Source organism: Pelophylax lessonae, assembly GCF_965119305.1.
Source record: "Pelophylax lessonae genome assembly, chromosome: 4".
Classification (NCBI taxonomy): Eukaryota; Metazoa; Chordata; class Amphibia; order Anura; family Ranidae; genus Pelophylax; species Pelophylax lessonae.
The window spans coordinates 639,989,115-640,004,754 of record NC_138771.1 but is presented as its reverse complement, the minus strand read 5'-3'; the positions used below and the strand labels follow the sequence as shown (position 1 = coordinate 640,004,754).

The 15,640-nt window shown below is 42.0% G+C and overlaps 1 protein-coding gene across 1 annotated transcript; it reads left to right on the top strand.

The window, feature by feature from the left end:
- Positions 1-4,840: 4,840 nt before the first annotated feature.
- LOC309553208 (olfactory receptor 11A1-like) lies at positions 4,841-5,767 on the top strand (the record flags this gene model as incomplete). The annotated part of the gene is made up of 1 exon (XM_082254160.1): positions 4,841-5,767. One exon carries the CDS (start codon positions 4,841-4,843, stop codon positions 5,765-5,767), a length of 927 nt encoding a protein of 308 aa, XP_082110286.1.
- Between the last annotated feature and the right edge of the window lie 9,873 nt (positions 5,768-15,640).

Sequence of the window (15,640 nt, the reverse complement as noted above, 5' to 3'; positions counted from 1 at the left end):
TAAAGAAACATCTATGGTTGCTTATTGTATATCAATCAGTCTTGTCTGCAATACATCGGTAATAACACAAGGATTTTGACTGATTACTATGGTCAACAGTTTTCATGCATAAGTTCCATACTATTCACTCAATTTTATACAAGCCATCTTCTGTGAAGGGGGTTTTTATATTATATGTTGAAGAAAAGCCTCCTTTCCCATTTTGTCACCGACAAAGAAACGGTAAATTGCATTAACAGTTTCCAGTTGTGAACACTTTGGTAAACACAAGGACAACTGCTAGGATTACCCTTTCAATAGCCTGCTGTTTATTTTGTACATTAATGATAGGCCAGGTGTATCTACCACTGGAACACTTTCTGATGCAAAAGGTGAACCCAGCTATGGGAAGAAAAAGTTAATAGCATTCTCTTCTATGAACAATTCTATATTGTATTCAGAAGCAAATTTACAATTAGGCACACTACAACTTGGCAGCAGCAAAGATGTAGCTTTTTCTTCTAATGGTCAAACATTTTTATTTTTCAAATGACAAATAGTAATTTCATATAACACATAATCACAAAATTCTAAGCCAGGTTTGAACAGCAGGACAAGGAAATTGGGGTGCCAAAAGTTACAGACTTAGGTGATGAAAATCATTAAAGCCTGCAGACTTAGGTGATGGGAATCTAGCCCCTAATTTTAATCAATAATAATCACCGAAATTTATTAAAAGTGGACCTCAACATAAAAAGTGAATTTTTGCTATGTTATAGGAGCCAATTCTGACACTTCTCTTCTACATGTAATAATCATCATTTTTTTCCTAGAAAATTGCTGAGGACCCCCAAACATTATATATATATAGATATATCTATATATATATATATAGATATATCGATTTATATATATATATATATCTATATATATATATATAGATATAGATATACAGTAGATATATATATATATATATATATATATATATATATATATATATATATATATATATATAGATATATATGTAGATATATATATCTATATATATGTAGATATATATATCTATATATAGATATATAGATATATATATATCTATATATATATATTTAGCAGAGACCCTAGGGAATAAAATGGTGGTTGTTGCAACTTTTTTTGTCACACGGTATTTGCACGTCAATTTTTTAACGTGATTTTCTTTTTGGAAAAAAAAACACTTTCATGAATTAATAGAAAACAAAACACAAAAGTTAACCCGATTTCTTTTTTTAATTCGAAAGATGATGCTACACTGAGTAAATAGATACCAAACATGTCACGCTTTAAAATTGCACCCAAACTTCAGTGCCTAAAAATCTCCATGGGCTACACTTTTACATTTCTTACAGGTAACCAGTTTAGAGTTACTGAGGAGTTCTTGTACAAAAAATATTACTCTCATTCTAACTTTCCTGGGGATACCTCACATGTGTGGTTTGAATGTCTTTTATATATGCGGTCATGACCTATGTATGCTTTTGCTTCTGTGTGCGAGCACGCAGTGACGGGGGCACTTTACATTTTTTTTTTAATTGTTTATTTTATTTTTATTTTTATGTTTACACTTTCTCTTGAATTTTTTACTTTTTGATCACTTTTATTGCTATTACAAGGGATGTAAACATCCATTGTAATAGGGATAGGGCATGGCAGTCCTCTTCATGGAGAGATGGGGGGTTTTTCAGACCCCAAATCTCTCTTCTAGGCTGGAAAGCCTGAGATAAAAAAAATAAATTGATCTCAGGTTTTCCAAAAACAAACAGCAGTGTTTACATCTGCCGGCACTGGAAGTGAGGTCATGACGTCGATTCCGGCTTCCGAGAGTCATAGAAATGACCAGGGACCATCTAGTTCTCGGTCAGCTCTATGGTAAACTTCCACCACCAACGAGTTCATTCTCCGGCTCGCCTATCGCACGGGCAGGACCGGAGAAGTACCAGAGGGCAACGGGAAGAGGGGGACATCCTCTCCAGCCACCTGCAAAAACAAACAGCCACTATGAATGTTTTTACTGTGCAGGAAATTGCTGGCTGAAAATAATGATATCTGGATGATGCCTTCAGTGGCAGGCATCTTTCAGATATTGCCACTTCAAGTCCCTGACGTCATATGACGTGAACCCGGGTGAAGTGGTTGAACAGTAGTCTGAAAAAGGTATCTTCTGTGTGGAATTCTTCCCGAAAAGTAAAAGTGCAAGTCCTGGTAAGTGAGCATGCCTACAGCTTCCTAGCTGTATATTTGCAGTGGGAGAGGTCATCACTGAGCTGCTTAGAGTAATGTGTACTGCATGTATCTCCCTTCATTCATTCTGTGGACCTGTGCTTCTAGCACATCTTTGGCTTCTTCTTGATCATTGCTTAACAAGTCATCAGATCACAAGTCATCAGTGGGGAAGCAAAACCCTGCCTCTACCAAGATGGCCACCTCCACACAGAGATATAGTGCAGAGAAGGATGCGGTAAGTGATTAATAAAAAAAGATCAGCTGCAGAGAGAGTCCTTTGCCCTACGCTTACCTTTTTTGGCCACAGGTTCCAGAGTTCAGGTCCATTTTAAGATCTGGGCCCATATACCATCCATATTCCCCAAAACTACCCCAAATTGTAATAGTGATTGGACTCTCCAACAGACCTTGCAAAGCTGTCATCTAAGTTACACTTGTGTAGCTAGGTTTTAAACCAAAAACTTTGGGTCGGTCCCCACAAATGGGACCAGTCACCCATGCTGTAAAGGTGAAACCACACAAGGAAATATCTGTTGACCTTGCACAGTGATTTCACAGATCACATGACTCATCGCTCAGAACATATAGGTCACAACAGCTTCCTTGAAAAGTCTTCTTTTTACAACATGTTGCCACCCAGCTTGCTTTGCTTAATAGTGATTGCTACTTAAAGAGGAACTTGAGGCCAGAATAAAAGATGGACGAGAAGGCAGGAATTTTAGTGCAGAAGAGACATGCTCTTCTTCAATAAAGTTACTTACCCACCACTCTACCCTTGCCAAATCTGACTCTCTACCTGGCCAATGACAGCAGCTGATGATTGAGACCCAGAAACCGGCCATCTGAAGATGTCAGCGGCTGGGCGGGAGCTCATAGATGGTGCATTGCTGAAGCCGAGGTGAGTATAGTTCCACCTAAAAGTAGATATAACCCCAATCATTTAGTCTACCTTTGTAAATTAAAGAGCCTTTATTCTCTGTTAGTGTGGTTGCCCCTTCATGATTGGGGTTATATCTACTTTTAGGTGGAACTATACTCACCTCGGCTTCAGGAATGCACCATCCATGAGCATCACGCCCAGCCGCTGACATCTTCGCATCTTCGGATGGCCGGTTTTCGGGTCTCAATCGTCAGCTGCTGTCATTGGCCAGGTAGAGATGAGGTGCATGCACAGGAGCTCAGTCAGATTTGGCAAGGGTAGAGTGGTGGGTAAGTAACTTTAATGAAGAAGAGCATGTCTCTTCTGCACTAAAATTCCTGCCTGCTCGTCCATCTTTTATTCTGGCCTCCAGTTCCTCTTTAAGTAGCAATCACTATTAAGCAAAGCAAACTGGGTGGCAAAATGTTGTAAAAAGAAGACCTTTCAAGGAAGCTGTTGTGACCTATATGTTCTGAGCGATGAGTCATGTGATCTGTGAAATCACTGTGCAAGGTCAACAGATATTTCCCTGTGTGGTTTCACCTTTACAACCTTCCTGTAAAAGTAGGCAACAGAAAACATGTGTTTGACCTGTGCTTCATGGGTTACTGCAGCAAGGATCACATCAATCTGGTAAAGGAGCTTGTAGATCATGAGGCACCTAAAGTAGACTTGGTTGGACAATGCTGTGCAGTGATAAAAGATAAAACAGGGCGCAGCAATCTCATGCATTAATTTTACCAACCATCTCCAGCAGCCCTCCATGAACCCTGAAAAGGTTACTTATGTGAGCTGGAAACTGGATGCAAGCAAAGAATGGACCAGTTGAGCAGTGGAAGGTATCTAGGCAACATTTCTAGGTTGGGTTCCTTCCTATGGCAATGCATTTCAGGTAATTCCTCCCCTTTTTGAAGCCTAGTGTGTGGACAAAGAAGGCATTCCTAAATATCAAAGGCAAACCACAAGAGCCTAGCAATGCTTTGGGTGCGGGCCCTGGATACTCAGAATTAGGGGTGGGCTCGAGTGTGTTCAAATGCTCATCCGAACCAACATGGCCAAGCCCAGCAAAGAGTTGTCATCTGTAAAGGTCCAATCTTCTGAAAAGGGGTGAAAGGGGAGAATGCATCTGCTACAGATCATTGTCCCATTACAAGTGAAAACTTTCTTCTGGACTGGGCCACATAGGTTTGAAAAAGTATCCAAACACATCTGAGCTCCTTACTCCGTAACATAAAATCAAAATGTGTAAAAACAATTTTATAAATTCATTTAAAAAAAAATAGCATAGTTAAATGATTTATTATTCATTTTATTATACTCTCCATCTCATTAACTATTGTATATGATACACAGGGGTTAATTTACAAAAAATATAGAGTGCAATATGTGGTGCAGCTTTGCATAGAAACCAATCAGCTTCAAGGTTTGCTGTCAAAGCTTACCTGAACAAGCTGAAGTTAGAAGCTGATTGGCTACCAAGTACTACTGCACCAGATTTTTCACTCTCCAGTTTTAGTAAATCAACTCCATAGTGTTAATGAGATGGAGAGTTTAATATGATACTATGTTGCAGTTTCTGATGTTTTTCCTTTTTACTTTTCTAGGCAAGTAATCTAATACTAAATCCAAAGTTCTGCATGGTCCATAAATAATTAGTCCTGTGTTATTTGACTTCTTCTTTAAATGAGTTGGAAAAACGAAACGGCGGTCAGAGAATTTTGGCTTCTTGGCTTTCAGAATTTTCATAACCTTAAAATTCCCCTTTTCACCCTTTTCCTAGCAACCTACGTTTCCATATTGTCCGGCAACCTGTTGATCATAGCCTTAGTGTTGGTGTCCAGAAACCTGAACTTTCCTATGTACTTTTTTTTATCTAACCTGTCATCGTCAGATATCATTCTCACTACTGTTGTCTTTCCAACCATTTTATCGGTCTTGTTGAAAAATGGGGAATCTATTACTCTTTCCGGCTGCCTCACTCAACTTTACCTGTTTGGTTCTTCTGCTATTACTGAGTGCTTTCTACTCACTGTGATGTCCTATGACCGATACCTTGCCATCTGTAATCCTCTTCGCTACCTTCTCATAATGGACCAGAGGCTCCAGGTTCTACTGGTAGCTTGGTCCTGGGTGTTTGCTTTTCTTCTGACCATGATAACAGTCAGCCAGATATGCCAACTCCAATTCTGTGGTCCCAATGTCATTGACCATTTCTTCTGTGATCCCACTCCACTGCTGGAACTTTCTTGCTCAGATACCTCAGTGATTAAACTTCTGAACCTAATCTTGGGTCTACCGGTTACACTTATTCCTCTTGGCTTCATAACTGTGACCTACGCCTATATACTTATTACCATCCTGAAAATCACATCTTCTGCAGGTAGAAAAAAGGCCTTCTCCACCTGTAGTTCCCATCTGGCAGTGGTTTGCATCTATTATGGAACTTTAATAATGCTTTATGTTATTCCATCTAAAGGTCTGTCAGTTAATCTGACCAAAGTACAGTCCCTTCTGTATACTGTGGTGACCCCACTTTTCAATCCCATAATATATAGTTTAAGAAATCATGAGATTAAAACAGTGATTAAACGGATGATATACAATACATAAGGTAATTATGTTAATTTTAGGTTCCTGTATTATGATTTTATTGTTTATACACTACAAATAAAGTTTCAATATAGTTTGATTTTTAAGGAAAAGCTGAACCCCTGGTCCCAGTAGCCAGTTGGATCATAAGATAATGGGACTTTATAGGATAGGCTATAGGGCAAAGTTCTACATATATTCATCTATGTATCATTTTATGTAATGTCCTTGTGCCAGACTATGCAAATTGGTGTTGGTTGTTATGGAATTTTGTAATAAACAATTTGATGTTTTTACATTATATGCTTACCTCCCTACTTTGTAACCTATCCTATAAAGTCCCATTATCTTATGATCCAACTGGCTACTGGGACCAGGGGTTCAGCTTTTCCTTATACTGTATGTTCTTTAAGGGATGTGGAACGGTTACATTGGACAGCACTAATCAATTATTCGTTCTCTATAGTTTGATTTTTATCAAAAAACTTTTGAATGGTCACTGATGGGTTTTCACAAGGGACGAGTAAAATTAAGATTATTCATTTCCCCAAAATTTATGCAAAAAATTTGGAAATATAGGCAACATTTTGGCATTTTAAGAAAAATGCATTGCTATCAGTACGGTAAATAAAATTAAAAGTGTATTGTCTGTGCCCAGCTACGAAGATTTCCTTTATCTCCCGGTCTAATAGATACGACAGGAATCCCCCTAATCTAAAGGGAATTTCTGTGTTAGACATTGGGCGATTAACCCTTTTCTTTTAGTAACAGCTGAAAATGTTAAAGTACCCTTTACTTATACTCTTGGTGACTTTCTAAGCAGCATAATCAGCAAGAAAAACTTGGCATTGGTTCTAAACCTTCCACCTTTTATTAAAAACTAAAAAAGTTCAGCTTTTTATTTGCTTTAAACTGCAAGGCCTGCTTAATACATCAGATCTCCTCCTCTGTCTCATATAGCAGCTGGACAGTTAAAACAAAACTGTAGGGAAAGAAAGATGAGTACATATTCATGCCTTTTTCCTGGCTTCCAAACTTCGGGGGTTGATGTCATGCTTCAACCAGCAAGAATGCTAAATACCCAAAATCTCATGATACGATGCTGCACAATAGTGCAGAATAATGATCTTGTGAGATCTTGGATACTCAGCATACCCCAGGATCTCGTCAGAAGGAGGATGATGTCACCCTTACCCAAGCACCGTGTGTTGAAACCAGGGATAAGGTAAGTATATTGATTATCTAATTTTCACGACAGTTCCTTTTTTACTGAAAGCTGTATTTTCTGGTAAGAGAGGGGGTCCTAATACTTTGAGTGGGACTTGCATTTTTACTGCAAGGTCCACTTTAAGACAGTTTTTAAATTTCAACTTCATGATGGAACTAATTTTGCCTAAATTATTTTTAATATTCTGAAAAAAAACATGAACACACATGTTTACTTTGAGCATGTACACTATATTACCAAAAGTATTGGGACACCTGCCTTTACACACACATGAACTTTAAGGGCATCCCAGTCTTAGTCCATAGTGTTCAATAGTAAGTTGCCCCCCCCCCCCCTTTGCAGCTATAACAGCTTCAACTCTGGGAAGGCTGTCCACAAGGTTTAATAGTGAGTCTATGGGAATGTTTAACTATTCTTCCAGAAGCACATTTGTGAGGTCAGGCACTGATGTTGGAATAGACGGCCTTGCTCGCAGTCTCCGCTCTAATTTATCCCAAAGGTGTTCTATTGGGTTGAGATCTCTGTGCAGGGCCAGTCAAGTACCTCCACCTCAAACTCACTCATCCATGTCTTTAAGGACCTTGCTTTGTGCACTGGTACGCACTTGACTGGCCTGCACAGAGTCCTGACCTCAACCCGACAGAGCACCTTTGGGATGAATTAGAGCGGAGACTGCGAGCCAGGCTTTATTGTCAAACATCAGTGCTTGACCTCACAAATGTGCTTCTGGAAGAATGGTCAAACATTCCCATAGACACACTCCTAAACCTTGTGGACAGCCTTCCCAGAAGAGTTGAAGCTGTTATAGCTGCAAAGGGTGGGCCAACTCAACATTGAACGCTACGGACTAAGACTGGGAGGCCATTAAAGTTCATGTGTGTGTAAAGACAGGCGTCCCAATACTTTTGGTACTATAATGTATGTTCTGGAAGCCTCTGCAGGTCACTGGACCTTTATTCTTGATAGGTGTGTAAAATTCCATAGTTAGTGCACATGCTGTGAGTTCTGTTTAAATCACAGGTATTAAATTCACAAGCTCAAATGCTTAAAGACAACTTGCTCCCAAGCAAATTACACTGCACAATCAACCCTTGTAATTTTTAATTAATGTGTAAGAACAAGTAGAATAAAACAAAGAAAAACATATCATTGGGAGTTTGGAGGCACATCATGTTTACATAAAATATTATTTTTTCGAAAAATGTATAAAATAGTATATATTTTTTACATTTGTTGAAATATCAAATACAAACATTAAAATCAATTGCTATACAAAGTTGCATATAGTTACATAGTTAGTCAGGTTGAAAAAAAGACACTTTTTTCAACCTATCTAGTTCAACCGATTAAAAAAAATCATACAATCCGTTATACACAATCCTATTCCCACAGTTGATTCAAAGGAAGGCGAAAAACCTTAGCAAAGCATGATCCAGCATGGGACAAAACTTCCCAAACGGCAATCGGATTTTCCCTGGATCAACTTTACCTATAAATGTTAGTACCCAGTTATGGTTTGTACATTTAGGAAAGAATCCAGGCCTTTTTTAAAGCAATCTACTTAGCTGAATACAACCACCTCTGGAGGGAGTCTATTCCACAAGGTGGTACATTCAAATAACAAGATGTAAATTTACAATGGCTCAACACTAGTGTTGAGCGAACACGGACTGTATTATTCGTGTTCGTACCGAATAATTGGATTTTTTGTACCCGAACACGGACACGGACACTTTACTGTATGTTCGGGTAAAAATCCGTGTTCGGTCGTTTTATTTCCGGGTTTTGCATGCTTTGGCGCTCTTTTCATGGCGGGCTTTCAACAGCCAATCAACAATCGTTTAACTGGTGTGCCTTAAGCCATCCCAGCCATGCCTGCAAATGTCTCAGTAGCTGTGATTGGCCGTCTGAAGCATGTGACCAAGTCTTTATAAGTTCGAGGCAGCCGCAGCGGCGTCATTATGCTGCTTAGATTCAGGGACAGAGCACACATCAACGTGCTGGCTGCTGATTAGGGAAAGATAGGCAGGAAAAAACCATTTGTGTCCGGATAGAATTGAGGGACAGGTCGGAGTGTTTAGGCAGGGCGAGTTGTAGGCATTTTAGGGATAGAGTCTGCTGAATTATAGGGTCAGTGTCTTCTACAAACTACAATCGATATTGCTGTGTGGGGGGTGGGGTCTGCACTCAATCCTGATCTACGATCTCTTCTCAATCCTGTTAGGGACAGAGTCTGCTGAATTTTAGGGAAACTGTGTTCTACAAACTACAATCGATATTGCTGTGTGGTGTGGGATTGGAGATAGGCAGGTGTCAGTGATCCACATCCATTTTTCTGTGTGTGAGCTGCAGTGAACACAATCTTTTTGGGCTGCAGTGAACACAATCTTTTTGGGCTGCAGTGAACACAATCTTTTTGGGGTGCAGTGAACAAAATCTTTTTGGGGTGCAGTGAACACAATCCTTTTTGGTGTGCAGTGAACACAATCTTTGTGGGGTGCAGTGAACAAAATCCTTTGTGGGGTGCAGTGAACACAATCTTTTTGGGGTGCAGTGAACAAAATCCTTTTTGGGGTGCAGTGAACAACATCCTTTTTGGGGTGCAGTGAACACAATCTTTTTGGGGTGCAGTGAACAAAATCCTTTGTGGGGTGCAGTGAACACAATCTTTTTGGGGTGCAGTGAACACAATCTTTTTGGGGTGGAGTGAACAACATCCTTTTTGGGGTGCAGTGAACAAAATCCTTTTTGGGGTGCAGTGAACAAAATCATTTTTGGGGTGCAGTGAACACAATCTTTTTGGGGTGCAGTGAACACAATCTTTGTGGGGTGCAGTGAACACAATCTTTTTGGGGTGGAGTGAACAACATCCTTTTTGGGGTGCAGTGAACAACATCCTTTTTGGGGTGCAGTGAACACAATCTTTTTGGGGTGCAGTGAACACAATCTTTGTGGGGTACAGTGAACAGAATCTTTGTGGGGTGCAGTGAACACAATCTTTGGGGGGTACAGTGAACACAATCTTTGTGAGGTGCAGTGAACACAATCTTTGTGGGGTGCAGTGAACACAATCATTGTGGGGTGCAGTGAACTCAATCTTTGTGGGGTACAGTGAACACAATCTCATACTTCTGAAGGTTTGAGGGTGCTGCCTGTTCCATACTCCCCCTACTCCTCATCTAGCCTTTTAGGGGTACAAACAATAGTAATTGGGGCCTAGTGTGGTTGTGTACGTGTGATATACATACACTTTTTTGGGATCATATTTTCTATTCCGCTATTTAATCAAAAACCTTTGGGGATCAGTTAAATTGGGGGATAGTCTGTGTTGGTACGTGTGAGAGAGATCCACCTTTCCAAGTTGTTGGGGTTCATCTCATACTTCTGAAGGTTTGAGGGTGCTGCCTGTTCCATACTCCCCCTACTCCTAGCCTTTTAGGGGTACAAACAATAGTAATTGGGGCCTAGTGTGGTTGTGTACGTGTGATATACATACACTTTTTTGGGATCATATTTTCTATTCCGCTATTTAATCAAAAACCTTTGGGGATCAGTTAAATTGGGGGATAGTCTGTGTTGGTACGTGTGAGAGAGATCCACCTTTCCAAGTTGTTGGGGTTCATCTCATACTTCTGAAGGTTTGAGGGTGCTGCCTGTTCCATACTCCCCCTACTCCTAGCCTTTTAGGGGTACAAACAATAGTAATTGGGGCCTAGTGTGGTTGTGTACGTGTGATATACATACACTTTTTTGGGATCATATTTTCTATTCCGCTATTTAATCAAAAACCTTTGGGGATCAGTTAAATTGGGGGATAGTCTGTGTTGGTACGTGTGAGAGAGATCCACCTTTCCAAGTTGTTGGGGTTCATCTCATACTTCTGAAGGTTTGAGGGTGCTGCCTGTTCCATACTCCCCCTACTCCTAGCCTTTTAGGGGTACAAACAATAGTAATTGGGGCCTAGTGTGGTTGTGTACGTGTGATATACATACACTTTTTTGGGATCATATTTTCTATTCCGCTATTTAATCAAAAACCTTTGGGGATCAGTTAAATTGGGGGATAGTCTGTGTTGGTACGTGTGAGAGAGATCCACCTTTCCAAGTTGTTGGGGTTCATCTCATACTTCTGAAGGTTTGAGGGTGCTGCCTGTTCCATACTCCCCCTACTCCTAGCCTTTTAGGGGTACAAACAATAGTAATTGGGGCCTAGTGTGGTTGTGTACGTGTGATATACATACACTTTTTTGGGATCATATTTTCTATTCCGCTATTTAATCAAAAACCTTTGGGGATCAGTTAAATTGGGGGATAGTCTGTGTTGGTACGTGTGAGAGAGATCCACCTTTCCAAGTTGTTGGGGTTCATCTCATACTTCTGAAGGTTTGAGGGTGCTGCCTGTTCCATACTCCCCCTACTCCTAGCCTTTTAGGGGTACAAACAATAGTAATTGGGGCCTAGTGTGGTTGTGTACGTGTGATATACATACACTTTTTTGGGATCATATTTTCTATTCCGCTATTTAATCAAAAACCTTTGGGGATCAGTTAAATTGGGGGATAGTCTGTGTTGGTACGTGTGAGAGAGATCCACCTTTCCAAGTTGTTGGGGTTCATCTCATACTTCTGAAGGTTTGAGGGTGCTGCCTGTTCCATACTCCCCCTACTCCTAGCCTTTTAGGGGTACAAACAATAGTAATTGGGGCCTAGTGTGGTTGTGTACGTGTGATATACATACACTTTTTTGGGATCATATTTTCTATTCCGCTATTTAATCAAAAACCTTTGGGGATCAGTTAAATTGGGGGATAGTCTGTGTTGGTACGTGTGAGAGAGATCCACCTTTCCAAGTTGTTGGGGTTCATCTCATACTTCTGAAGGTTTGAGGGTGCTGCCTGTTCCATACTCCCCCTACTCCTAGCCTTTTAGGGGTACAAACAATAGTAATTGGGGCCTAGTGTGGTTGTGTACGTGTGATATACATACACTTTTTTGGGATCATATTTTCTATTCCGCTATTTAATCAAAAACCTTTGGGGATCAGTTAAATTGGGGGATAGTCTGTGTTGGTACGTGTGAGAGAGATCCACCTTTCCAAGTTGTTGGGGTTCATCTCATACTTCTGAAGGTTTGAGGGTGCTGCCTGTTCCATACTCCCCCTACTCCTAGCCTTTTAGGGGTACAAACAATAGTAATTGGGGCCTAGTGTGGTTGTGTACGTGTGATATACATACACTTTTTTGGGATCATATTTTCTATTCCGCTATTTAATCAAAAACCTTTGGGGATCAGTTAAATTGGGGGATAGTCTGTGTTGGTACGTGTGAGAGAGATCCACCTTTCCAAGTTGTTGGGGTTCATCTCATACTTCTGAAGGTTTGAGGGTGCTGCCTGTTCCATACTCCCCCTACTCCTAGCCTTTTAGGGGTACAAACAATAGTAATTGGGGCCTAGTGTGGTTGTGTACGTGTGATATACATACACTTTTTTGGGATCATATTTTCTATTCCGCTATTTAATCAAAAACCTTTGGGGATCAGTTAAATTGGGGGATAGTCTGTGTTGGTACGTGTGAGAGAGATCCACCTTTCCAAGTTGTTGGGGTTCATCTCATACTTCTGAAGGTTTGAGGGTGCTGCCTGTTCCATACTCCCCCTACTCCTAGCCTTTTAGGGGTACAAACAATAGTAATTGGGGCCTAGTGTGGTTGTGTACGTGTGATATACATACACTTTTTTGGGATCATATTTTCTATTCCGCTATTTAATCAAAAACCTTTGGGGATCAGTTAAATTGGGGGATAGTCTGTGTTGGTACGTGTGAGAGAGATCCACCTTTCCAAGTTGTTGGGGTTCATCTCATACTTCTGAAGGTTTGAGGGTGCTGCCTGTTCCATACCCCCCCTACTCCTCATCTAGCCTTTTAGGGGTACAAACAATAGTAATTGGGGCCTAGTGTGGTTGTGTACGTGCGAGATACATACACTTTTTTTGATCATATTTCCTATTCCGCTATTCAATAAAAACCTTTGAGGATCAATTGAATTGCGGGATAGTCTGTGTCGGTACGTGTGAGAGAGATCCACCTTTCCAAGTTGTTGGGGTTCATCTCATACTTCTGAAGGTTTGAGGGTGCTGCCTGTTCCATACCCCCCCTACTCCTCATCTAGCCTTTTAGGGGTACAAACAATAGTAATTGGGGCCTAGTGTGGTTGTGTACGTGCGAGATACATACACTTTTTTTGATCATATTTCCTATTCCGCTATTCAATAAAAACCTTTGAGGATCAATTGAATTGCGGGATAGTCTGTGTCGGTACGTGTGAGAGAGATCCACCTTTCCAAGTTGTTGGGGTTCATCTCATACTTCTGAAGGTTTGAGGGTGCTGCCTGTTCCATACTCCCCCTACTCCTAGCCTTTTAGGGGTACAAACAATAGTAATTGGGGCCTAGTGTGGTTGTGTACGTGTGATATACATACACTTTTTTGGGATCATATTTTCTATTCCGCTATTTAATCAAAAACCTTTGGGGATCAGTTAAATTGGGGGATAGTCTGTGTTGGTACGTGTGAGAGAGATCCACCTTTCCAAGTTGTTGGGGTTCATCTCATACTTCTGAAGGTTTGAGGGTGCTGCCTGTTCCATACCCCCCCTACTCCTCATCTAGCCTTTTAGGGGTACAAACAATAGTAATTGGGGCCTAGTGTGGTTGTGTACGTGCGAGATACATACACTTTTTTTGATCATATTTCCTATTCCGCTATTCAATAAAAACCTTTGAGGATCAATTGAATTGCGGGATAGTCTGTGTCGGTACGTGTGAGAGAGATCCACCTTTCCAAGTTGTTGGGGTTCATCTCATACTTCTGAAGGTTTGAGGGTGCTGCCTGTTCCATACTCCCCCTACTCCTCATCTAGCCTTTTAGGGGTACAAACAATAGTAATTGGGGCCTAGTGTGGTTGTGTACGTGCGAGATACATACACTTTTTTTGGATCATATTTTCTATTCCGCTATTCAATAAAAACCTTTCTAGGGCAAGATCTTAAATTACAGAAATATGAGGAGACCGTCAAATAAGGGCCGTGGCCTGGGTCGTGGTGCTGCTGGTAGAGCTCCTGTTGCAAGGAGAGGACATGGTCGATCTGTGCCAGCTACACGCACAAGTGAAACACCTTCCTCAAGTGTAAGTAGGCGACAGAACCTGCATCAGTATTTGGTAGGGCATCAAACGCCCCTAGAAGTGATGAGGCCAGAACAAGTTGAGGCGATAGTAGATTGGTTTGCTGCTGACAGTGCCTCCAGTTCCTTCACATTGTCTCCCACCCAGTCTACTGCAGAAAGGTCAGAGTTGGCACCTGCAGCCAATGTCCAACCGTCTTTCACCTCACCCCCTTGCAAATCAGGCCAGCAGTCTGAGCCCCAAGCCATACAGCAGTCTCTTATTCTTTTTGAGGACTCTGTCAGCAGGGTTTCCCAGGGCCATCCACCTAGCCCTGCCCCAGAAGTGGAAGAGATTGAGTGCAGCGATGCCCAACCACTTATTTCTCAAGATGAGTACATGCAAGGATCATCGCAGCACGTCTCCGATGATGACGAAACGCAGGTGCCAACTGCTGCGGCGTTCAGCATTGTGGAGACCGACAAGGAGGGCAGGGGTGAAGACTGGGTGGAAGATGATGTGGAGGACGATGAGGTCCTCGACCCCACATGGAATGAACGTCATGCAGGTGACCTGAGTAGTTTGGAGGAAGAGGCGGTGGTCGCACAGAGCCACCAGCACAGCAGAAGAGGGAGCAGGGTGCAGAAGCGGAGCGGCCGTGCCCTAGACACTACGCCCGCTACTGCCCAACGCAGCAAGGGAACGAGCGCACCAAAGTCAGCTCAAAGGAGTTCTCTAGCGTGGAAGTTCTTTAGAAAATGTGCTGATGACAGGACACGAGTGGTTTGCACCCTGTGCAATCAGAGCTTGAAGCGAGGCATGAACCTTCTCAACCTGAGCACAACCTGCATGATCAGGCATCTAAGTGCAAAGCACGAGCTGCAGTGGAGTACACACCTTCAAAACCAAGAAACGTCTCTGGCTCATCCTGCTTCCTCTTCTGCTGCAGTCTCGGCCGCTCCAGCCACATCTGTAGTGATACCGGCACCTGCCACCCCGCAAACAGACGATCTGTCAGCAACACCACCACCTGGGTCACCAACAACCATCTCCACAATGTCCCGTGGAAGCGTTCAGCTTTCCATCTCCCAAACACTTGAGAGGAAGAGGAAGTACCCCCCTACCCACCCGCGATCCCTGGCCCTGAATGCCAGCATTTCAAAATTATTGGCCTTTGAAATGCTGTCATTCCGTCTGGTGGAGACGCACAGTTTTAAAAACCTTATGTCGGTGGCTGTCCCACAGTACGTCGTGCCCAGCCGCCACTACTTTTCCAGGCAAGCCATCCCTTCCCTGCACAACCAAGTGGGGGAAAATATCAGGTGTGCACTGCGCAACGCCATCTGTGCCAAGGTCCACCTAACTACGGATACGTGGACCAGTAAGCACGGTCAGGGGCGTTATATCTCCCTAACGGCACACTGGGTAAATGCAGTGGCGGATGGGCCTGAGGCGGATAGCAATTTGGCGCATGTCCTTCCACCACCGAGGATTGCAGGGCGCTTC